We start from the raw sequence: 25466 nt of genomic DNA, 5'->3' as shown, positions 1-25466 counted from the left end.
GCTTGAGGATGAGTTTGCTGAGATGAGGTCCGGAAAACAGAGAAGGAATCAGTACATATAAAATCCTGCCGAATACTAAGAAAAGGAAATAGAAATTAAGAGAGAATTAATGGCTAGAGAGAGGATTTCAACCAAGTTATACTAAAAACTATTCACGATAACATCCAGGGAATCACTAAGATAGTTGTCTACTAGTTTTTGTATGTTAAACGCATACATAATATTTAGTTAGATCTACAAGATGGAAGTTTTCAGAGAATGTCAACGACAACTAGACTAAATATGCTTGGCATGAAATGATTGCTGTACCTTTGTGATTTAAATGCAGAAACAGCATTGCAGACAAGGATATATTTGTCCAACATTAAATAACAAGCACATTTTAATGTTTTTCTGCTTGGTTTATGCATAGGTTGTAATAAAGACCATTGCAGGTGCAAGCAAACAAGCAGCATTCTTGCCGTGAGACTGTGACTATTCAAAATCATACGGTGCTATGATTTATGTGACTTTGGGAGTCACTTTAGTGCATTTACATGTCGACCTGCACGTCACAGAATACTCAAATTCAAGTTCCTATTAATTTTCTATATACCTTGAACTCCTGATTCGAGCAACTCCTGTTGTTCCAAATTAGCATTTATATACTGCTGAGATTCTGAAATTTATAACAATTATGCCCAGTACCCCGAACTCATGCAAGACAAAACAACACATATTAAGAAAACTCAAGACGGTCGAGTTTTCTCAGCTCTGTGTAGTGGATTGTCAGAGGTAAAGGCTACTTTAGATCCATAGTTTAGATATCTATGCACAGTGTCACTTCCCTTTCAAAGGAATACTCCACTGCTGTGCATCAGAAACAGGGGGCAGTGAGCCACTTACTGTCTTAATAGCTGGCGTCCTTCTTTCCACGATGATGGACAGTTCTGTTCTAATGTTGATACATCAGGGCCATTATTGATAACTAAAAACACAAAAAAAATGTTGATGGAGCGGCCATAAGATCCCAAATGAATCTCAGAAATACAAGATATCGGATTATATTTTTGTTCCTTATTAGCAGGACATTTAAACCTTTGGCTAAATATTACTTTTTTGAGAGGGAGGGTTGCATATTGATCAATGGCTGTACTATAATTCAAAAGACATTTGAAGAAAAAAACCACAGAGCAAGTGGAACAATGCCTGAAAACAAGAAAATAACCAGCAGCACAATTTCCTGTTTCAAGAAGACTAAGAAGAATTTGGATCATCAATGAGTGGAACTGATCAATGTAAACAGACTGGGTTTGAAGAAATCTATCAAGATCAATGCAAATTCATGCCAGCTAGTTTTCTTGAAGTTGACAAGATGGCAGTAAACTACCATCTTTCACGTCAACTTGGATAGATTTAAATTGTGAGGGGTCAATTTTGCAATTGTGGATTGGATCCATGAGCCTTGTAGATCAGCGTTGCATTTTGCTGCCGACTAAAATGTGATCAGTGTGTTGTCCAATGGTGATTCCTCAAGATATCTGTGTTGGGGGATTAGGCAATAGCAAGAAGCATTAGAGGCAGATGGCAGGGACTTTTCTTGTACTGATGCCAAATAGATATCACATTATTCAGGTTACACTGCATGACTGGCAGGAACAACAAGACAATCTGCTCATTACATGGTCAGCATGAATAAGAACTTATTTTTAATTAGATTAGTTAGCGGAATTTTGGTTCAACGGCTGTCACATTGCATTTTGAAATTGTGTCATGCTGTAAGATTGGCACACAGCTTTATTATCCAAGGAATTGCAGTACAGTTAAGCACTTGTGAAATGGACAGCAAAGAGCTTTGGTCCAGAGATTATGACAAGAGGAAAGCTCACCGAGTCTGACAGTCCACGCTGAGGAATTACTGCAGGCGTATCCAGAGATTAAGATGAGTAATGACTGTAACCTACTGTGCAAGTCCAGAGACAGGAATTTTTTCCTTCAAACCATCCTACCAAAAGGCTCTTAGTCAAGTACCTTAACACGATTCTGGTGAAATCTGCTATTTTTTTTAAAAAAGTGAGCAGTTATTAATTTCTGCCATTAAGCATTGTTTATGATCTCCCATTTCTTTAAGATAACAGGGAGCAGGCTGAAAATATAGTAGGTAGACAAAAATGCTGGAGAAACAGCATCTATGGAGCGAAGGAAATAGGCAAAGTTTCGGCCCGAAACGTTGCCTATTTCCTTCGCTCCATAGATGCTGCCACACCCGCTGAGTTTCTCCAGCATATTTGTCTACCTTCGATTTTCCAGCAACTGCAGATCCTTCTTGAAAATATAGTAGCTTGATTACATTTTGCAACGATAGCATGTACCTGGAAACTTCCAGTGTACATTTGGAAATGTAATTTAGAAAGTTAACAGCATGTTTTTGTTTATTGCAAGGGAAATTGATTTCAAAAGCAGGGATCCTATGCTTCAGTTATAGAAGACTTAAAACCTCATCTGGCATATTGTGTACAGCATTGGTCTCCTTATTTATTGTAACATGCAAATGCATTTTAAGTCGTTCAACTAGATTAGCTGTTGAAATGGGCCAATGTCTTATAAAGAAAGGTTGGACAAACTTGTCAGCTGTTTGGTGGAGTTCAGCAGAGTGATGGGGACATGATTGAAACACACATGATCTTAAGAACTCACTGCAGTAGGTTTCCTCTTCTGGGTTAATCAAGAATTAGGAAGTTTAAAAATAAGGTGTCATCTATCCGAGGTGAGGCAAAATGATTTTTTTTCTCAGAAGTTTCTTAATATCTGAAACTAACTTCCTCAAAGGGTAATGGAGGCAGAGTTTTAAAACATATATATTTTTAGGCAGAGGCAAATAGATTCTTGGTAAGGAAAGGTTATCAGGGATAGAGGGGATTGCAGAGCTAAGGTTATAATCAGATCAGACTCCATCTTATTGAATGGCAGAGCTGGGCCTCAGAGACCAAGTGGCTAACTCTAACTCCAAATTTATATCCTCATATAGTCAAATTAAAGTACTAAATAGCATATGGACACCTCTCTGCAAACTTGCAGCAGTTCTTTAACAGGCAATCCTACAATTGTGCAATTTGAAATTCCATACTGTTTGATCAATGCTACTAACACAACAACCACCTCACCACAAATCATGTTTGAATTTGAAAGCTATAATCCTTTCCCAAAAAAACAAGCATTGCAGGTTCAAAATCAGTGGGTTTTCAGCAGGTATAGATAACACAGAAAATAATTAGCACAGCAGATGGGCTCGCAGTCAATTTCCAGCCTGATTAGGAGTTAACTGACAACATCTCATGTCTTCACTGCCACTTCATAACTGGATTTAGTATCTCAGCCTAGGTGGCTAAAAGGAAGAAAAAAAATAATCAGCAGCCTTCATGTGTGTAGCAATGGGACTGCAGCCAGCTACATGGACCTCCACAATCTGAAATTACTGTCAGCAGGTACATCAATTCAAATTTAAATGCAAACATATGGCATACTGGTGGCACGGTGATTAGTTACAAGACTAGTAAATCAGAGGCTTACATGACTAACAGCACGGATTTAAGATTTTTGAATTTGAAATTGCTTATGGTGAAATTCTAGGCATGCCTATTGTAGATACTGAAGATTTTCAGTACCAAAATCACATATGATAGAAGGTTTGTGGTCATCAGTCATCACAATCTTAGGAGTTCCTCAAAGATGCAGCCTTGGCTGACAGTCCACAGGACCATAACTTGAGAGCTTTCCCTTGCAGTAATGTCTGGAACAGGGCTGGTTGCTTTTCATTTCCAATTCATCACAAACCCTCTGAGGAGGGTTTGTGATGAATCCAACAGCTTGGGTCAAACTAAAGATGAACAATGGTGCAAGTTAAATTCCGTAGAATTATCTAATTTAAAAAAAAAATCTGATCATAATAATGGTGACCCTAATGATCAGATTATAAAAGCCTAACTGAGTCACTAATGTCTTTCATAAAACGTGCTGTTCTTTTCCAGTTTGTCCTAGATGCCACTTTGAATACCATAATCTGTAAACCTTAGGCCCAGAAAATCTCACTCTACATTCCAAACAAGGAGTACAACCTGTTTGAATGAGCACGAAGGGGCATACAATGAGCAGAAACAAGTTGTTCCATAAACCCTACTTAAAATAGAAAAGAGACAAAACCAGATAAGACAACTGGCATCAAGATAAATATTGAATTTAGGTATGGCAAAGTTGCTCCCAGTCCAATCCACCTCCTCAACCAAAATAGACTGGTCAAAGCAATAAAAGACACAAAAAGTTGGAGTAACTCAGCGGGACAGGTATCATCTCTGGAGAGAAGGAATGGGTGATGTTTTGGGTCGAGACCTTTCTTCAGCCAAATCAATATTCTGAAGTGATCATAGTCATAGAATTAAACCTTTTAGACAATATGACGGGCTCTTTCCATCAGATCCCTGGGTTCATCCACTGCCAGCAGCAGGGCAGAGGCACCAGACCTGGGAGTACTGTTGTGCACAGCGCACAATACTGACTTCAGATGCCATGAATTCTCATGACATCAGCACAAACATAGGCAAGGAAACCTCTTTCTGATTACTTACTGTCTTGTTGGCAGAGCACAGGGAAATAGAAAAGGCATATTACCTATCCTGATTTGGAAATTGAATGTCTATAACTAAGAGCGGCTCGGTAGAACCACCAGTGATTGAGTTGGATGAATTATGGAGAACTACTTTGCTGGGCGAGGTCTGAAGTGGATGACGAGCAAACCAAACACAAAGAATAAAACCATGTGTTCACCAATCTACCCGTTGAAGATTTGTCTATCCGGTAAAGCATTAATAGAGTGACCACCACAAGTTCTTATGAGACAAAGTCCATCATCACATCAAGAACACAAACCATTGCATAAGATAGAGCAATTTGAGAACAGATCTGCAAGCAAAGAACCTCGTATTTAGGAGGTACCATAGACCAAGAGCAGCAGAGAAACATTCCACCGTATCGCACTCTATCATTACAAACAAGGAAGGAGATCAACTTGTTTGTATGAGTTAGGATGGGCACATCATGAGCAGAACCAAATAGTTCCTAATAAAAGGTGCCAGCTTGACAAAGCTGCAACTGTGGATGGCACAGTGGTGCAGTTAGTAAAGCTGCTGCCTCACAGCTCCAGTGCGCCATGTTCTCCATTCAGCTTGCACACTCCACTGTGGCAGAATTGGATTTTTCCAGAGGCCCCCCTGTCCTCCTAGATATGTGTGGCTTGGGAGGTTAATTTGGTCAGTGTAAATTGCAAGTAGGTGAATAATAAAAATGGGATTAGTGTAAATGGGCTAGCTTGGACCTGGCAGGCTGAGGGTCTGTTTCTGTGCTGCCTGACTCTATGATTTACATACGTGCCAAACAGCACACATAAACTGAAGCTAAGTGATCCGAACCTAACTCAAGTTGCCGGACTTAATTTTTGATACTGTACTGGAAAGTACATCAGGTTCAGGATGAGTGGCCATAGTCCAAGTCCTGATTGTAACGCATTAACAATTTCAAAGGGCCAAAAGAAAATCATAGAGTTCACTGACAGAGAAAGGAGAGCGAGCGCAGCAGCATCTTGAGGTTTTTTTCATTATTTATGGTCCTATAAAAATGCTGACTACTTAATCTACTTAACAGCGACTTCAGTTAAATATATTAATTAGGTTTTAACAAAAGCATGCATAATAGCTCGAGTACCCGATTCAGACGTTTCTGGCTTTGTGTCACCTTGAACTGGTTCAGTTCCATACTTCAGCTTATGGTACTTTGTCCTGGAAAATAACATTGAAATAAAATAAAACTCACAAAAAAAGCATTTATACAGCATCACCTTGGGAGAAAGAAAATAGCAGGTTAAAAAAATTAAAATAATAATAATTTGAAAAGAAGATTTCCTTAGTCAACCTGGAATTAATTTCTGCGAATCTCACGGCTTCTTGACAAGTATGCCAGATGTAAATTTACTTTCTTCCTTTATTAGCAAGTTGTTTGAACATGTTTTAAGCAAGATGTTTTTGCAACTAGGTTGAAAAGAAACTTTAAGGATAAGGGGGAAATCTTTTAGGACCGAGATGAGAAAAACATTTTTCACACAGAGTGGTGAATCTCTGGAATTCTCTGCCACAGAAGGTAGTTGAGGCCAGTTCATTGGCTATATTTAAGAGGGAGTTAGATGTGGCCCTTGTGGCTAAAGGTATCAGGGGGTATGGAGAAAAGGCAGGTACCGGATACTGAGTTGGATGATCAGCCATGATCATATTGAATGGCGGTGCAGGCTCGAAGGGTCGAATGGCCTACTCCTGCACCTATTTTCTATGTTTTATCAAAGACGAATGTTTTTTTTAAGACATCAAGTCTTGTCTGATAAAATTCTCAAGAGCCTTGCAGTTCTTCAGTACTACATTCAAAAGTCTGTTCATGTAACGAGTCACTACTACTCACTACTAGTACAGGCTCCCTACTACTGCATTCTCACAGTCATTCACTATTTTCATGGAATTTCCCAGAAGTTTGACTGATGAATTGGAAATAAGAACACTGAACAAATTATTTCCAAGACCAGTTAACCAGAGCAAAGGCTCACAATCTTTAATGTAAAAAAAAATATTACCACACGAGTGGTGTTTTATTGGTTTGTTCCCTTCTCTCCCAACTGCAACATATTCATGTTTTGTAGAAACACAACCGATTATGATCATTTTTATTATTCAAACTTATTAGGTTCTACCTTTTCAAGTCCCACTTGGGTTATTTTTATTTATTTTCCATTATTTGAACACTTTTTGGAGCAAATTATTGGAAGACAGAAAATAAAACAGGAATGTTTCAGAGGCAAGGCGGCGCATGGGAAAAAAATACCCAAGCAGTTTCAGATCAAATCAGTTTTGATTAGAACTGGGAAAAGTTGGACATAAACTAGTTGAAAGATACAAATAAATAGGGAAAGAAGAAAAGGGAAGGTCTGTGAATGGATGGAAGACTAAAGGGCTGGAGGGATTAAATAGCAAAATGGTGATGCAAGATGAAAGAGGAAGTCAAAGTATTATTTCTCTTTTTAGGTAATACCCAAATATTCTTGGTGGAGGAAAGGGATGACAGGAGGATCATAATGCTCACCTTTCTTGTTTTAAGGCATATTCCAGCATCTTAATTCTCCGGACTAGATCCTTCTTGAGATTCTCCTGACCTTTTCTCTCTCCTTGGAGAAAGGCTACTCGTGCCTGAATAATAAAAGCCAATAATCACTGAAATAATGGTAAAGCAGCTGTAATAAAACTTCTATACTGTGAAGCCTTAAACCTAAGCACAACTATTACATTGCCATGTAATTTCTGCATTTTGCTGTTTTACTTTAATAACATATCTTTAACGTTGGTACATCCTTCAAATTAACTAAATAGTCATAATTACTAAATTATTGTGTGAAGAATATGCTTGAAAAGGTGAATTAATTATGTTCAGATTACAATTATGGAAAGAAAAAAAATCCATAAATGTAGACCGATGAGTATACACCACTGGAGAAGGCTCACACACAAGGAATATTATTTGAATCAAAATTTATCTGTGTAGGTTATTTTAAATTAAAGGTACATTGCACAAATTGCAGGTGGTTTAAACAATGGATTGTTCCTGCACCTGTATTTATTAAAAAACTGAAAAAATATGCCAACATCAGTTTTTTTTTTTGTAAATACCTATTTGATTAACTTTAAAGAATAATTTCCATTATTAATACCAAAATAATCTATTAAATAATCTTGTAGTCTCAAGCAATTCTTGTTATTAGTTGCTGAGCTCCTCGACACTAGCCATGTATCACTTGAATGTCATTGAATGGATGGATGTGCAAAATTATCATACATTTTATACCTGACATGAGATTTACACAACATGAGTCTCAATATTGTCAAGCTTGAAAGGGTTCAGAAAAGATTTACAAGGATGTTGCCAGGATTAGAGGGTGTGAGCTATAGGGAGAGGTTGAATAGGCTGGATCTTTATTCCATGGAGCACAGGAGGATGAGGGGAGATCTTATAGAGGTATACAAAATCATGAGAGGAATAGATCGGGTAGATGCACAGAGTCTTTTGCCCAGAGTTGGGGAATCGAGGACCAGGGGACATAGGTTCAAGGTGAAGGGGAAAAGGTTTAATAGAAATCTGAGGGGTAACCTTTTCACACAAAGGGTGGTGGGTGTATGGAACAAGCTGCCAGAGGAAGTAGTTGAGGTTGGGACTATCCCATTGTTTAAGAAACAGTTAGACAGGTACATGGATAGGACAGGTTTGGTGGGATATGGACCAAGAGCAGGCAAGTGGGACTAGTGTAGCTAGGACATTGTTGGCTGGTGTTGGCGAGTTGGGCCGAAGGGCCTGTTTCCACACTGTATCACTCTTTGACTAATAAACTAAAAATACCTGGGCTTGCAAAATGTAACTATAGAGGGGATTTTGACTTCTATATCAACATTACTACTGACTATTCCACAGGAATTAGTTAAATAATATTAGGGTATATTAGCTTGGGAGCAATTTTCCATAAAATGACTTACATAAGCCAAATTATAATATTTGTAAATTACTAATTCAAAATGTGTTTTTCAAATAACGATGCAATCCGTGAGAAAGATGCTGGTTATGTGTGGTAGCTCTAAATGCAAAACTATTTCTTTATTTTCAAAAAGGGTCTATTGATTTCAGGCTTGACAATTCACATGTGTAATGTTTGATATTAGAGCGACTGAATTCAAATGCTAAACATATATTTACATTTTGTTCACTTCCAGTGATTATATTGAATGATAACTAGCTGCTCCTGCAACCAAAAAGTCAATATTACACTATTACTTATTTCTTAAAATAATTAGATTAATTTCCTACGGCAAGCCAATCCTGATCTGTAATCAGTTACAAATTGCACAACCATCCATGTATGATCTCCATTTATCATTTGCTTCATTTATTCCAAGGTTAAAGAATAACGTTGGATCACAATGGCCCCTAATTACTTAATGTTGAATATATCTCCAGAATAAAGGATTTCCATTATAATGCTATGCTCTGGGTATACTCAAAGCCTGATTACATAATCATGATGTAGTCTACAGAGCGGCATAGTGGTGCAAAGAGTAGAGCTGTTGCCACACAGCACCAGAGACCAGAGTTCGATTCTGACCTTGGATGCTTTCGAGAGTGGTGCGTGCACGTTCTCCATGTGACTGCGTGAGTTACCTCAGGGTGCTCCAATTTCCTCCCAATCTCAAAGACCCGCAGGTTTGTAGGGTTTTTTGGCCTTTGTAAAATTGCCCTTAGTGTGTAGGGAGTTGATGAGAAAATGGGATAGTATGGACCTAGAGATCGATGGTTGCCTTGGACTCGGTGGGCCAAAGGGCCTGTTTCCTTACCATATCTCTAAAACTAAGTTAGGTTATTCCTTATGCTATTTTTCCCTTCTTTCTGCCCTGCTCGTTTCTTGTCCATATTCCTTCTAGAAAATACTTGCATCAGCAGGCTTTCAGCACGCTGACCAGATTCCTTTATTGTTTACACATAAATCTAATTTTTAGCAAGATTGTTAGATCATTACCTCAGTCAAAAAATGTTAAGTTCCAAAGTCATTCTGAAATTGAGCACAACATTTAAACCATTATCTTCTCTCTCACCTCATCTTCCCACACACGTTTTGCCTTTTCATTTCTGCCCTTTGTCCAACCATCTGCCAATCAAAACCCCCAATCTGTACCAACCTGTCACTTGTGCAGGAAGGATATTCAGATGTTCGTTTACATCTGATAGACACAAGATAGACACAAAATGCTGGAGTAACTCAGTGGGTCAAGCAGCATCTCTGGAGGAAAGGAATAAGAGACATTTCTTCAGCCCAAGGGTCAGCTATGAGTTGGTCTGAAGAAGGGTCTCGACCCGAAATGTCACCTATTCCTTTTCGCCAGAGATGCTACTTGATCCGCATTGAGACTTGAGAGTTGCCACAGCATTTTGTGTCTATCTCTAACCTATCACTTGCCAGGCCTGCACCACATCTCTTACAATTTTTCTCCCATCTCCTACAATCAGTTTGAATAAGGGATCTGGCCCAAAACATTGGCTATCCATGTGCCCAGAGATGCAGTCTGACTGCAGTTACTCCAGCACAGTGTGTCTTTATTTTACACCAGCATCTGCAGTTTATTGTGTCTACTCAGGATATCATGCTAACATAGTAACGAGAGTGTGCTCAATTGTCAAATGAGCTTGGACACAAAATGCTGGGGTAACTCAGCAGGTCAGGTAGCATCTTTAGTGAAATGGATAGGTGACATTTCAGGTCAGAACCTTTCTTCAGACTGATGTTAGGTTGGGGTAGGGGGTGCATAAGCTGGAAGAAAGGAGGGGTAGGATAAAACCTGGTAGGTAATCGGTTGATATTGGTAAGGATTTTCATTTGATATGCAGGTAGTTGAACAGAGGCCAAAGAAGAAAAGGCAGAAGTTGTAAGACAAAAGGATTGGTGAGTTGTGAATTGTGGGTGAGGTTTGCGGGTGGAAGGGGAGGAAGTAGGTCCAGGTGGAGCACAGGATGGAAGGGGGGGGGGGGGAGGGAAGGCCGTCCAAGGTTGCCAAGTCTATGCATGGTCTCGCCCATGTATAGAAGGCTACATTGGGAACACCAGATGCAGTCGATGAGATTAGAAGAGATGCATGTGATGTGAACATTTGTCTCACCTGGAAGGATTGTTGGGGTCCCTGGATGGAGTACACCAAGATCCTATCTGGTGAACTAAAAGCCTATGGCACTATTCAAAATGACAGGGAGCTTCTCTGGTGTTCTAACCAACACCTCAACTAACTACCTGGTCATGGGTATCACAGTCATTTTGTAAGACCAATCTGAATTTGAAGACCAATTTAACTTTTGCAACAAGCTAAATGGGCAGAATATTTATTCGTTGAACTGTATATGTCAACAAGGCTACTTAATTAAGGGACGACAGATGGCACAATGGGCTAAGTGTTCGGCTGGCGACCGGAAGGTGGCCGGTTCGAATCCCGCTTGGAGTGCATACTGTCGTTGTGTCCTTGGGCAAGACACTTCACCCACCTTTGCCTGTGTGTGAATGTGTGTGAGTGATTGGTGGTGGTCGGAGGGGCCGTAGGCACAGAATGGCAGCCACGCTTCCGTCAGTCTGCCCGAGGGCAGCTGTGGCTACAGAAGTAGCTTACCACCACCGAGTGTGACTGAGGAGTGAATGAATAATGCGATGTAAAGCGCCTTGAGTATTAGAAAGGCGCTATATAAATCCCATCCATTATTATTATTAATTGTGTGGAACACCGTAAAACCACAGTCAGACCTACCCCATTTCAATGCTTAAAACACGCTCACTATCCCAAAGATGTAAATCAGGGCTTTTTCTACTAACCATGTCAACGTTGCAAATGTATTCCCATCCCAGAGGGAAAATCTGATATCCCATTGTAAATTAGTCTGTCCACATAGTTGTACAACCATTACATTATCAATTGAACCAATGGGGTAATTACAAAACAGTTTATTCAGAAATTATTTTCCTCCAGACATGCAGCTAGCATACAAGTCATGTACCTTCACAGTCAATTTACCCCAGTAATTGTAATGCAAATAAAAAGATGCTATTAGCATCCATCTGTCATGGAAAAAGGTGTAAAATTCCACAGCATATGCTAGGGCTTCTCATTTGCAAATGGGTAACCAGCATCTGTCATTGTTGGCAAAAATTCACACAGTCAGGGATCATTAGCTTAAACCAAAGATAGACACAAAAAGCTGGAGTAACTCAGCGGGACAGGCAGCATCTCTGGAGATGGAATGGGTGAGGTTTTGGGTCGAGACAGTTCCCTTCTTCCGACTTTGAAGAAGGGTCTCGACCCGAAACATCACCCATTTCTTCTCTCCAGAGATGCTGCCTGTCCCGCTGAGTTATTCCAGCTTTTTGCGTCTATCTTCGGTTTAAACCAGCATCTGCAGTTTCTTCTTACACATTAACTTAAATCAGGCTGGACTGTTGAATTCAAACGGTGTCACACCATGGAAAGGTATGTCCATGTGGGCAACAAGGTTGTTTATTTCAGAAAGATGTTAATTTAACAAGGCGGCCTTGAATCATTAGGTGGTTTAAAAAAATATAGCACCATCTTTACAAATGCATCTTTGCAACATTATCAGATATTTTAAATTACAGTATCTTGCTCACAGCCAGAGAATGGGAGGGTCTGAACAGATTGAAAATGCGAAGATGAACAGCTAATAAAACAGGTAATTCCCCTGTTAGTTTTGAGGATATTTGAACCATGCAGCCGTTTCCAGACACTTCACACAATCTACTGGAACTCCTTTGACTTAATTATCGTACCAGCTGCTCCCAAAACATCCTCACACTCTCTCTTTCTCATTAAATCATGCCACTGACCCATACCATCACTACCCCAACGCTAGCTTTCTAATTTCCCTCGTTTCCCTTTGCCTTGACTCAAGTCTGAAGAAGGGTCTTGCCCCGAAACGTCACCCATCCCTTCTCTCCAGACATGCTGCCTATCCCACTGTTACTCCAGCATTTTGTGTCTATCCTAGCTTTCTTTTATTCTTCTTTAGTCTAGTTTAGAGATACAGTGCAGAAACAAGGCCCTTCGGCCCACCGAGTCCATGCCGACCAGCGATCCCCGCACATTAACACTATCCTACATACACAAGGGTCAATTTTACACACGGGTTAGGGTTAAGTCTGAAGAAGTGCCTCGACCCAAATCGTCACCTATTCCTTCGCTCCATAGATGCTGCCTCACCCGCTGAGATTCTCCAGTATTTTTATCTACCTTCGATTTTTCCAGCATCTGCAGTTCTTTCTTAGACATACAATTGTTCTTCATTTGGTATTCAAGAGAGTTGACTCTGGGCAGGTTAATAGGAATACCTGGAACAGTTCTGTTTCTTGATACCTTGATAAAATAGTCATTTTTATGAACGTATTCCAAGGAAACTAAAGATAGACACAAAATGCTGGAGTAACTCAGTACGATAGGCAGCATCTCTGGAGTGAAGGAATGGGTGACGTTTCGTGTCGAGACCCTTCTTCAGACTGACTAAGTGAGAAAAGGTCCGAAGGTCAGGGTAGTGGGGAAACGTCACACGTTCATTGTCACCTTCTCCATAACCAAGAATGAGGCATACAAACAGAAAAATTAGATGAACTAGGGTGAGGGAGGGGCAAAGAGAGAGAGAGAGCGCAGTGGTTACTTGAAGTTAGAGAAACGGGCAGCATGGTGGCGCAGCGGCAGAGTTGCTGCCTTACAACGCTAGCAGTGCCGGAGACCCGGGTTCGATCCTGACTACGGGTGCTGTCGGTACGGAGTTTGTACGTTCTCCCCATGACTGTGTGGGTTTTCTCCAAGATCTTCGGTTTCCTCCCACACTCCAAAGACGTACAGGTTTGTAGGTTAATTGGCTTGGTGCATGTGTAAATTGTCCCTAGTAGGATAGTATTAATGTGCGGGGATCACTGTTCGGTGCGGACTAAGAGGGCCGAAGGGCCTAATTTTGCACTGTATCTCTAAACTAAACTAAATATTCTTCCAGCATTTTGTTTCTATCTTCGGTGTAAATGAGCATGTGCAGTTCCTTCCAAGGGAGCTAGTTGGCTAGAATTGACCACAATGCACATAGTTATTAAAGTTAGCCAACAAACATTCTCAATGCAGCTCTAAGACTTTGGTTAGGCATATGAGTATTGCATACAGTTCTGGTCACCCAATTACAGGAAGGATGTAGAGGCTTTGGAGAGGGTGCAGAGGTTTACTGGAATGCTGCCTGGATTGGAGGGTTTCAGCTAAAGGGAGCGGTTGGATAGACTTGGATTGCTTTCTCTGGAACGTCAGAGAGTTTGAGGGGAGACTTGATAGAAGTATATAAAATTATAAGAGGCATAGATAGGATACAGAATCTTTTTCCCCCAAGGTATAAATGTCTATCACTAGAGGGCACAGCTATAAGGTGAGAGGGGGAATGTTTTAGGGAGTTGAACAAGGTAAGTTGTTGTTTTTTTTACACACAGAGTGATGGGGGGGCAAGAAAGCAGTGCCAGGGCTTCTGGTAGAGACAGATATGATAATGGCATTTAAGAGGCTTTTAGATAGGCACATGGAAGTGCAAGTATTAGAGATATGGATCACGTACAGACAGATGAGATCATTTTAACGTGGCCATCATGTTCAGCACAAACATTGTGACCGAACTGTTCCTATGCTATACTATTCTATGTTTCAACAGCTGCTGGAACAAGAGGCAACATAAGACAAAATACCACTCAGTAAGAAGCAAATCAGCCATGGACTCCCTCAAGCATCTATAATAGAATACTCTCCACAGGCTTAGCTTAATATAACACTACACTTATTCAATGTATAACAGCGGTATGTATGGACTACAGCAATTCAGCAAAAAATCAATAGCACCTCAAAAGCCAAAAACATCCACCAGCTACAATAACATGGACAGTAGATGAGTAACGACAAGATTACCTCCAAGCCAGGACAACATTGGCTTAGAAATATAATCGGAGGTGGTGACCATCAAGCAACACCAAAGCCCTGTAACTACCATTAAAAAGCAATAAGAGCAACTCTACCACTTAAATTAAGACACCTTAAAAGGCTTACTACTATTTTGAGGTATCTACAGAAGACATAATTGTCAACCAAAGTTCATAGTGAGATAAAGTTCAACTCTGTCTGTTGACCCAAAGTTAATTTTTAGAAATGCCAAAATCCCGAATTTACAATATCCCGAATTTTATATTCAAACCCTCTTAAGAGGTCACGGACATTTAAGTTGCTGCAGTACAGACACGACAGCAGATTTAGCCTATTGGAAGTACGGTCATGGGAGGACAGGAAGGGGAGGGTCAAATTTAGACAAACATCCTGGGATCATATTCAATAGTTGCACAGCAACCACCACAATATAACTGACAGTAGGTCACTGGTCTGTCTATCTTCCTCTTCCATAATAATTGTGAAATATTAGCTCACAGGAGCATACATATTCTCATTTCATCAATCAACACATGACCATTTAGTAAGTGTGCTATTGCATAACTTAACAGTTGCTTGTAAGGAAGATTCACTCATCGCTACGTTTTGCTGCATCAGTGCCACCTTATTTTATCCTTGCTGACCACAAATTAACCTTCAGTACAATAATGTCTGTGTGCATTTTATTTTTTTATAAATCCATCTGAGTATTGCAATACTGTTATAGGATTTATATCAAGGTGACTGCAACCAATAGGGAATAAAAACCTTTACAATTGACTGTCCCAAATTTAGGTCTGTGTCCCAGTTTAATAAAAATGGCTCTGGGGTTTCTAAAAACAGTCATCACCCTATAGAATAGATTTTAAACAATAGAACAGCTAGAATGGCTGCAGATTATATTTCACAGCAAACAATGGAGAAACTAAAGCAACCAGGTCAATTTTCTGTGTAAAAAAAAGTCAAAATCAGGGAAAGTGCCTTTGCCACAACAGGTTGGTTACACAACTCGTGGCCAGACCCTTCTTTTCTCTGTCAGTCGCTACAAGTCTGAACCCAAGCAACGATAAGATGAAGTACACTATTTTTGGAACAGGCACCCAAATTAATTTGATGTTGAATGTACTTCAGCAAATTTACTGCTGGGGAAAAATCATATACAAAATGTTAATTGAGGTTTGCAAACAACATCTACATTTCTCCTATTTTGCATAATGAAATCATTTAAAATTGAATCCACCTGCTCACTTAAGCAATACAAATATAATTTAGGGAACTTGGCAACTCTCCAAAACCTACAGATCGATGCAAAAAGACAAAGTCACAGTGGCAGTACAAACCAGCCAAGTAAGATCAGTCCTAACAGAACACACAATACACACAATACAATTTATTTGTCACTTGAACCTCATAGAGGCTCAAATGAAATGTTGTTTCTGCAGTCATACACACATGAAAAAAAAGACCCAAGGCACAACACAATTTACACAGACATTCATCAGAGCGCATCTCCTCCTCGCTGTGATGGAAGGCAAAAAAACTTATCTCTCCCCTGCACTCCCCATTCCCCTCCCGATGTCAGAGTCAAAGCCCCCGGCGGGCGATGGCAATTGTCCCGCGGCCATTAAAGCCACGCCGGGTGATGCAAGGCCACGCTCCGGGTCTTGTTGTTGGAGCCCCGGTGGGCTCTAGCAAAGTCCCGCAGCCGTTGAAGCCGCGCCTGGCGGTGATGTAAGGCCCCGCTCCAGGTCATCCTCAACCCCGCGACTCGGACGGGTGAAGTCGCCGTTGCAGAAGCCTCGAAAAGCGGTCTCCCACCAGGGACCCACGGGCTCCCGATATTACTGTCTGCCAGACCTGCGGTAAGCCTCCGAATCTCCAGGGGTCAGGTCACAGCAGCGCGCCACCACCGCTCCTCCCGCTCCGGACTCGGCCAGCTCCATGATGGTGAGTAGCTCCGCAGCTCCGTGACTGGAGCCCCAGGACGTTCCTGCTGGAGGCCGCTCCACGTTGCAGCCCCAACGACAACGGAGACCCGACAGGGAAAAGGTCGGGTTCTCCCTGCTGGGGAAAGATTTTAAAAGTTTCCCCCCCCACACATACCCCATCAAAAAAATAATAAAAACTACATTAAAACGGGACAAAAAATAACAAAAAGACAAACGGACTGCAGAGGCCACTGCGACGTGAGTCGCAGAGTACCAAGTGCATGTACAAGTGCATGTACCAAGTTATCAGATCTATGCACACATAAACAAAGGAATAGAACATTTGCATCAAGAGTGCAGAGGATTATTGGGACACAGCTACCAGCCTTGGAGGGCATCTACCACACACGGTGCCTCAGGAAGGCAGTCAGCATCCATAAAGACTCCTCACACCCTTGTAATGGACTGTTCGAACTACTTTCCTCCGGCAGACGTTACAAGGCCTTCTACGCCCGAACCTCCAGACTCAGAAACAGCTTTATTCCCAGAGCTATAGCGGCTCTGAACCTGAGTGCCCCCCATCCCACCTGGACTGTCTCCCTCGGATGATCACGTCACACAGCTTATTTATTTATTTTACTTTCCTTTTACATCGGTTGGAAGCTGCATACTAAATCTCGTTGCACTGATGTGCAATGACAATAAAATATATTATTATTATTATCAAGAGGTCTGACATTTGGGGAATTACCTCCAGCAAGCCTGGTAGTTATAAATCGCAAACTGGAAAGGAAATTTTAAAAACTTAGCAATGGTGGCAATGCATTGGTGCATTAATTGCAAGTTTTAATGGGAATAAAAATTTGATATTTGATATGCAATGCCTTTTTAATGTAATAATAATAATAAACTATATTACGGACTCAAGGTCCAGACAAGGGGCAACATTACATTAAAAATGCTTTGCATATCAAATATCATAAATACATATAAAATCTTGGAATATCACATAAAAACATCATAATTTATATATTTTTTAAACCCACGATATATAAATTAAAAATCCAGATTAAAAGATGATTTTATTCCCATTAAAACTTGCAATTAATGCACCACTGCATTGCCACCATTGCTAAGTTTTTTTTAAATTCCTTTCCAGTTTGCAATTTATAACTACCAGGCTTGCTGGAGGTAATTCCCCAAATGTCAGACCTCTTGATAATAATAATAATAATAATAATAATATATTTTATTGTCATTGCACATCAGTGCAACGAGATTTAGTATGCAGCTTCCAACCGATGTAAAAGGAAAGTAAAATAAATAAATGTTGCCCCTTGTCTGGACCTTGGAGAATTACCTCCAGCAAGCCTGGTAGTTATAAATTGCAAACTGGAAAGGAAATTTAAAAAACTTGGCAATGGTGGCAATGCATTGGTGCATTAATTGCAAGTTTTAATGGGAATAAAGTGTTAGTAATTCCAATAATTCTTTGCTTGGAGGACCTTTGGCTAATGACATAACCACAGGCCGCCATCTTTAAATCCAAGATGGCGGCGCACCGGCGACCCTCCGCAACAATAGAAGCTACAATAAACTTCAGCGTTTCCTCGGCAAAAAGCACGTTTTCGAGCAGCGGTTTCCTCATAGATCGGCCTGTGTTGAGGTAAAGGACCGGGCGGGAGTTCTGAAGCGGCTTTTGGTGGGGATTTTTTTTTCCACTTACTTGCAGCTCGGCTTTTTCCGCTTCCCATCGCGCTTTCTCCATCTCGAATCGCGCCCACTCGTGCTGGATATAGTGGAGAATCCCCGGCACCGTGTAGGCGTCCGGCTCGGCCGCGTTGTCTGAGGGGATTTTGTCCAGCGCCGCCGTGGCGGGACAGCCAGAGTTGGCGCCCGTTGAAGCCATGGCGCCCGCTGCCTGTCCGTCCGTCGCCGCTGCCGCCGCCATCGCCGCTGTCTGTCTGTCCCCCTGCCAGATAGTGAGCCCCACACCGGCCTGGCCTGGCCTGGCTGCACCGCGCAGCCGCACTGGCAGCGCTGCCCAGACACTTCCTGCCAGATAGTGGGACATCACAACATCCTCTGCCTTCAGCATTGAGAGAGAGAAAGGGGGAAGAAAGAAAGAGGGAAAGGGGGAAGGGGGAGAGAGAGAAAGGGGGAGAGAGAGGGGAAAAGGGGAAGGGAGAGAGAGAAAGGGGGGGGGGGGGGAGAGGGAGAAAGGGGACGAAAGAAAGGGGAAGGGGGAGAGAGAAGGGAGGGGGAGAGAGAGGGGAGGGGGAAGGAGAGAGAAAGGGGGGAGAGAAGTGGGAAGGGGGAGAGAGGGGGAAGAGAAAAAGGGGAGAGAGAGAGAGGAGAGGGGGGGAGAGAGAAGAGGGGAAGAGAGAGAAAGAAGAAAGGGGGAGAAAAAATAGAAAGGGAAGGGAGGGAGGGAGAGAGAGAGAAAAGAGGGAGGAAAAGGAAAGGGAAAGAGGAAACAGGAAGAGAAAGGGAGAAGAAAAAAAGAAGAGGAAAGGGAGAGAGGGAGAGAGAGAGAAAGGGGGAAGAAAAAAAGAGAAAGGGGGAAGGGAGAGAGAAAGAGAAAGGGAAGGGAGAGAGAGAAGGGGGGAAGGGAGAGAGACAAAGGGGGAAGAAAAAAAGAGAAAGGGGGAAGGGAGAGAGAGAGAAAGGGGGAAGGGAGAGAGAAAGAGGGTAAAGAGAAAGGGGGAAGGGAGAGAGAGAAGGGGGAAGAGAAGGGGGGAAGGGGAGAGAGAGAAGGAGAGAGATAGGGGGGAAGGGGGAAGAGAAAGGGGATGAGGGAGAAAGAAAGGGGGAAAGAGAAAGGATGGAGAAAGAAAGGGGGGAAATGGAGAAGAGAGAAGGGGAGGGGAAGAGAGAAAGCGAGAAGAGAGAGAAAGCAGGAAGAGAGAGAGCAAGGAGGCGATAAGTGAGAAAGGGGGAGAGCAAAGATCCTATAGGATCTTTGGGGGAGCGAGACTAAGAGAAAGGGGAGAGAGAGGAAAAAAGGGAAAGGCAAGTAAGTGAAGGAAAGAGAAAGGGAGAGTGACGGAGTGAAAGGGTGAGGGAGAGAGAACGAGGTGCATAGAGGGAAAAAATGAAGGAGAGAGAAATCCCACTTCCTACACACTGGCGGCCTATAAACCCGCACGTCTTTGAGATGTTGGAGGAAACTGGAGCATCCATTCGGTCACAAGAAAGCGTGCAAATTCCACACAGACAGCACCCGAGGTCAGGATCAAACCCAGGTCTCTGGTGCTGAGAGGCAGCAGCTCTACCAGCTACGCCACTGTGCCGCCACTGCTGCATTCTGAACCTATCTGCCTAAGGTGTATGTGAAAGATTCATGGCACTATATATTAAAAAAGCATGGGAATGCTCCCCTGTGTCCTCTCAGTCAACAGTAAGGAAAGAGATGATCTTGTCTTGTATTACTGCAGATTGTATTAACGTGATGTGCTCAAAATGACCGCTGTGATTTGCTACTGTATCAGAGGCTGTGCTTCAAATGCAGTAATAGAATCTTTGGAATGTCCTGGGAGCGTGACATTGCTGCATGCATGCACGCTCCCTCTTTCGTTTCTGGGTTACAGATGGAGTGATATGGCCTATCTGCGCCTAACCTTATTAAATGCCAAGGTGTTACACTCTGAAGAAGGGTTTTGGCCCGAAACGTTGCCTATTTCCTTCGTTCCATACATGCTGCTGCACCCGCTGAGTTTCTCCAGCATTTTTGTGTACCTTCAATTTTCCAGTATCTGCAGTTCCTTCTTAAACACTTTTGTCTAACCCCCTGGAATCTTGAAAACAGTGATGGGCAACATTTTTACTGATGCCAAGTTCCCATTCTTTACAGGATAAAATGGATTCAGTGGTGAGAATTTATACATAGCACATGTAATAGAAGTCGTTTTGCGTAGGAAGGAACTGCAGATGCTGGTTTACACTGAAGATAGACAAAAAAGTAACTCGGCAAGTCAGGCAGCATCTCTGGAGAACATGGATAGGTGACGTTTTGGGTTGAGACCCGTCTTCAGTGGTGTTGGTATTCTTAGTTTGATGACCTCCTGGGTCTGTCACAGTGCGGAAGCAGAGAATAATAAAGGGAGATGCAAGAAATTGCAGATGCAGGAATCTTACACAACACAAAGTGCTGGAAGAGCTCAGTGGGTCAGGCAGCATCCGTGGAGGGAATGGACAGCTGACCCTTTGGGCTGGGACTCAAAACATCGCCTGTCCAGTTCTTCCACAGATACTGCCTGACCACTGAGTTCTTCCGGCACTTTGTGTTCTGACAGGAAAAAGATATGGAGTGACACGTTCAGAGGGGTTTTAGGGAAAATAATGCCCAGAATGACTCCAAGGATGCAGAAATAGAGAGATCAGAAAGTTTGCACGTTCTTTGAGGTTGGGTAAGTTCCATTCTGTGGGTACTTATCCAGTCACAACGATATGTTTGAGTTTAGATTAGTTTAGTTTATTGTCACGTGTATCGAGGTACAGTGAAAAACTTTAGTTGTGGTTAGTCAGGACGTTACAGTGGCGCAGCGGTAGAGTGCAGCGAATGCAGCGCCCGAGACCCGGGTTCAATCCCGACTACGGGTGCTGTCTGTACGGATTTGTACGTTCTCCCTGTGACCTGCATGCGATTTCTCCGAGATCTTCGGTTTCCTCCCAATTGGCTTGGTAAATGTAAATATTTGTCCCTAGTGGGTGTAGGAAAGTGTTAATGTGCGGGGATCGCTGGTCGGCACGGACCCGGTGGGCCGAAGGGCCTGTTTCTGCGCTGTATCACTAATCTAATCTTGTGTGCTAACCAGTCAGCATAAAGACAATACATGAATACAATCGAGCCATCAACAGTGATTTTAGGTTCTTCATTACATTTTCTTTTTATTGTTTAGCTTCATCATAAAAGCTTTTTTGTATTTTTAGATCCAATCAAGACGATCCATTCCTGATGAATTAATTGCACATGTCCATTGACCAAGAATTTAGATCCTGAGACATTTGTTACCTGTTCTGATGTCAAAAGGCCACAAGGAATTAATTCAGAAGAGCAGCTATTGAATGCCAACACCACATGAAATCACAAGCAGCACAATGAGGATTAGTTTATGCCAGATACTGCTGACTGGGGCAATATTGATTAATCTGGTGGTTCTTTACTATGTCTCGAGAACCCAGCAGCAAATGCTGAAGCACAAAGAACCAGGAAAGGCTGCGTCGCGGAGGTCATCGGTTTCGCGAGTCGCTGGAATCACCGTGTTGATAAGACAGTTTGAAGACTTTGAGAATTGGGTGGTGGGAGTTGTGAAGTCCTTCATGAAGGTACGGCCAGATCAGCCCATCGTGGTGGTGGCTGACAAACTGCCCTACCCGCCGCTGGGCCTGCCCAACAAGCGGACCGTTCAGACAGTCCTGTTGAAGGGATCCCCCGATCAGCCACACTATGTCACCAGGCCCGAATTCTACATCAAGACTGAGTACACCCTTTTGGTGCCAGATGGAATACAGCTGGACTCAACGCAGCAAGTCGATCGCCTTCTTCAGGAGTTCGAGGCCAATAAAGACAAGGCCCGGATGGTCGCAGCCCCTGTTCAGCCTTCTGGAATGTTCCAGTGTCTAAACCTACGGGTTAACCTGAAGGAATGGAGTGCAGTTTACAGCCTCTCTGGCGGTCAGCTTTGTGATGCCATTGCCGGAGACGCTGTGGTTCTTCTTCGGACGGAAGACTTGTTCAACCTCTCCCAGCCTATGCTGAGGCCGCTCGCCACCTCCCTCTTCATCCAGTCCTCGCTGCACGGCTGGAGGGTGAAGGCGGCGGAGAGCGTGGTCTTCTCCTCGTACCCCCGCTCTCTCTACATGTCGGCGCACAACCAGTGGAAGGCCGACAACCACGTGAAAGCCAGGCTGGCTCACCTCTTCGAAGAGTTTGGCGTGAAGCGCGTGGTCCAGGCCGACGGGAAGGAGCAGTGGTACGGATGCACCAAAGACACACCTCGCTGCTTTGGCACCGTGCATGACGACACGCCGGAGTACCTGTACCTGAACAGGTGGACTCCTCCTTGCTGCCTTAGAGCCTTGCGCGAGACAGCCAGGTACGTCATGAAGATCTTGGAGTCCTCGGACGTCCGCTACTGGATGGAGGGTGGCACGCTCCTGGGAGCGGCGCGCCAACAGGACATCATTGCCTGGGACTACGACGTGGATCTGGGAATCTACTTGGAAGACGTGGACAAGTGCGACTTGCTACGGAGTCTGGACTCTGGCTCGGTTGTCGACGAGAACGGCTACGTGTGGGAGAAGGCGGTGGAAGGGGAATTCTACAGAGTGCAGTACAGCGAAAGCAACCACCTCCACGTTGACCTGTGGCCCTTCTACTCCAGAGAAGGGATCATGACGAAGAACTCCTGGCTGGACCACAAGCAGGACGTCGAGTTCCCCGAGCACTTTCTGAAGCCGCTGGTGCCCATGCAGTTTGCCGGGGTGACTGCTTATGCGCCTAACAATCACCGACGCTTCCTAGAGTTGAAATTTGGTGAAGGGGTCATTGAAAACCCAGAGTACCCAAATCCTGCAAAGAAAAAGTTGGTGAAGTCGGACTAAGTGGAGGATATTGGTTATCTCAGAAGGAGATGTGGGCCCGTTACACTTAGACCAGGGGTTCCCAACCTTGTTCGTCCCGTTTACCCCTGGCTACTTTAATAGCACATAACAATATTATTTCACCATTAGTTGTTCATAAATAAGTGAAATTAGAAAAAATATCTACAAATCCACAATCAACAAATTTACCCCCTGGTAGGCGAAATTTACCCCTGGGGGGGTAAATGTACCCCGGGTTGGGAACCCTTGACTTAGGGGCTCCCTATGTTAGAGTGGTTTAGTTTAGTTCATAAGTTATAGGAGCAGAATTAGGCTATTTGGCCCATCCAGTGTAGATCAGCCATTGAATCATGGCTGATCTAATCTTCCCTCTCAATCCCATTTGCCGGCCTTCTCCCCATTACCCCTGACACCCGTACTAATCAAGAATCCGTCTATCTCTGCCTTAAAAATACCCACTGACTTGGCCTCTACATCCAAATGTGGCAATGAATTCCACAGATTTACCACCCTCTGCCTAAAGAAATTTCTCCTCATCTTTCTAAAGATACGTCCTTTTATTTAGTTTAGTTTATTGTCATGCCTACCGAGGTACAGTGAAAAGCTTTAGTTGCATGCTAACTAGGAAAGTTAGCTAACTAAACTAAACCACTCGTTACATCTGGAGAAGTACTATTGATAAGTGCTATTGCAAAGTAACGTGATATCCCACGTGTGTAAGAAGGAAGTGCAGATGCTGGTTTACACTGAAGATAAACACAATGTGCTGGAGTAACTCAGCGGGTCAGGCAGCATCTCTGGAGGAAAGAATAGGTGACGTTTCGGTACTAAAGAAGGGTCTGGACCCAAACGTCACCTATTCCTTTGCTCTGGAGATGCTGCCTGACCCGCTGAGTTACTGCAGCATTTTGTGTCCATCTCTCGGTGATATCCCACATATTTGTTTCTTCATAGGTGTTTACTGGGGAGCATTAGCATGAACACTGTCTGCCCTTCTCCATGTATAAATGCAGAGAGTCAGGGTGAGTTGTTAGAACATGTTGTGGATTTGAACCTAGTCTTATCCTTTCCCTCTGTCGGTCGCCCGCGTGCATGCCTTTCCCAACAAGAATTGCTGCATCTCCACAGAAGCAGCAACCCTGAAAGCCCTGTCCCACTGTACGAGTTCATTCCAAGAGCTCTCCCGAGTTTGCCCTGATTCGAACTCGGAGATTTACGGTAATGGCCGCTCGTCGGTACTCGGGGCTCTCGTGGACATTTTTCAACATGTTGAAAAATCTTCACCAGTCTTCCCGTGCTTACCTGCCGTTAGCGAGTCTTCCCGAGTACCTGCCGTTCGCGTTACAAGCCGATAAGAGACGTCCCCGAGCTCCGACGTACCCACTACGTTTATTCTCCGTGCTTACCACGAGTTTGATTTTTTTAAACTCGGGAGAGCTCTTGGAATGAACTCGTACCGTGGGACAGGGCTTTGACTCATCCTACATTTCCTCGACCCAACATAATATAGTCGAACGTAAGACCTGATCTTCCGACCCATGAGTACATCAATTAGTGCACTTTCCCACAGTCTTGATGTACAGACGATGTTTTATTCCTTTAAAACTATAGAATAAGCCCATGGCCCAAATAACCAAATTATGGGATATAAAGAGACAAATTTGGACATAGAATACCATATTGTGATGGGATTACAGTTTAATTTATTGTCACATGTACCGAGGTACAGTGAAAAGCTTTTGTTGCGTGCTAACCAGTCAGCGGAAAGACAACACATGATCACAATCGAGCCATTCACTTTGCACAAACACACGATAATGGAATAACGTTTAGTGCAAGATAAAGCCAGTAAACCCTAATTTGAGGAAGGACATTCTTGCTATTGAGGGAGTGCAGCGTAGGTTTACAAGGTTAATTCCCGGGATGGCGGGACTGTCATATGCTGAGAGAATGGAGCAGCTGGGCTTGTACACTCTGGAGTTTCGAAGGATGAGAGGGGATCTCATTGAAACATATAAGATTGTTAAGGGTTTGGACATGCTAGAGGCAGGAAACATGTTCCTGATGTTGGGGGAGTCCAGAACCAGGGGCCACAGTTTAAGAATAAGGGGTAAGCCATTTAGAACGGAGACGAGGAAACACTTTTTCTCACAGAGTGTGGTGAGTCTGTGGAATTCTCTGCCTCAGAGGGCGGTGGAGGCGGGTTCTCTGGATGCTTTCAAGAGAAAGCTAGATAGGGCTCTTAAAAATAGCGGAGGAATGGGGTACTAATTGGGGATGATCAGCCATGATCACATTGAATGGCGGTGCTGGCTCGAAGGGCCAAATGGCC

General features: G+C 43.0%; 2 protein-coding genes across 4 annotated transcripts in view; one reads left to right on the top strand and one right to left on the bottom strand.

The window, feature by feature from the left end:
* The window catches only part of strn4 (striatin 4), a 61760-nt gene extending 43273 nt beyond the window's left edge, over positions 1-18487 (bottom strand). For 2 of the 3 annotated variants that reach the window (XR_004410353.1, XM_033014547.1), the window contains exons 1-4: positions 18255-18487; positions 7153-7256; positions 5734-5807; positions 886-967 (exon numbers count right to left, since the gene is read on the bottom strand). Coding sequence is in view for 2 of the 3 variants with exons in the window: in XM_033014547.1 (XP_032870438.1) it covers positions 886-967; positions 5734-5807; positions 7153-7256; positions 18255-18479 (485 nt within the window). In the remaining variant the exon portion in view is untranslated. The remainder of the gene's footprint in view (positions 1-885; positions 968-5733; positions 5808-7152; positions 7257-18254) is intronic. The other variant, XM_033014548.1, reaches the window with a different exon arrangement.
* Positions 18052-23282, top strand: LOC116967899 (fukutin related protein). The gene is made up of 2 exons (XM_033014551.1): positions 18052-18194; positions 21461-23282. Exon 2 carries the CDS (start codon positions 21596-21598, stop codon positions 23132-23134), a length of 1539 nt encoding a protein of 512 aa, XP_032870442.1. The 5' UTR covers positions 18052-18194; positions 21461-21595; the 3' UTR covers positions 23135-23282.
* The last annotated feature ends 2184 nt before the right edge of the window (positions 23283-25466 follow it).

Source organism: Amblyraja radiata, chromosome 41 (assembly GCF_010909765.2).
Source record: "Amblyraja radiata isolate CabotCenter1 chromosome 41, sAmbRad1.1.pri, whole genome shotgun sequence".
Classification (NCBI taxonomy): domain Eukaryota; kingdom Metazoa; phylum Chordata; class Chondrichthyes; order Rajiformes; family Rajidae; genus Amblyraja; species Amblyraja radiata.
The sequence above is the reverse complement of the archived record's forward strand: the minus strand, read 5'-3'. Positions and strand labels throughout refer to the sequence as shown.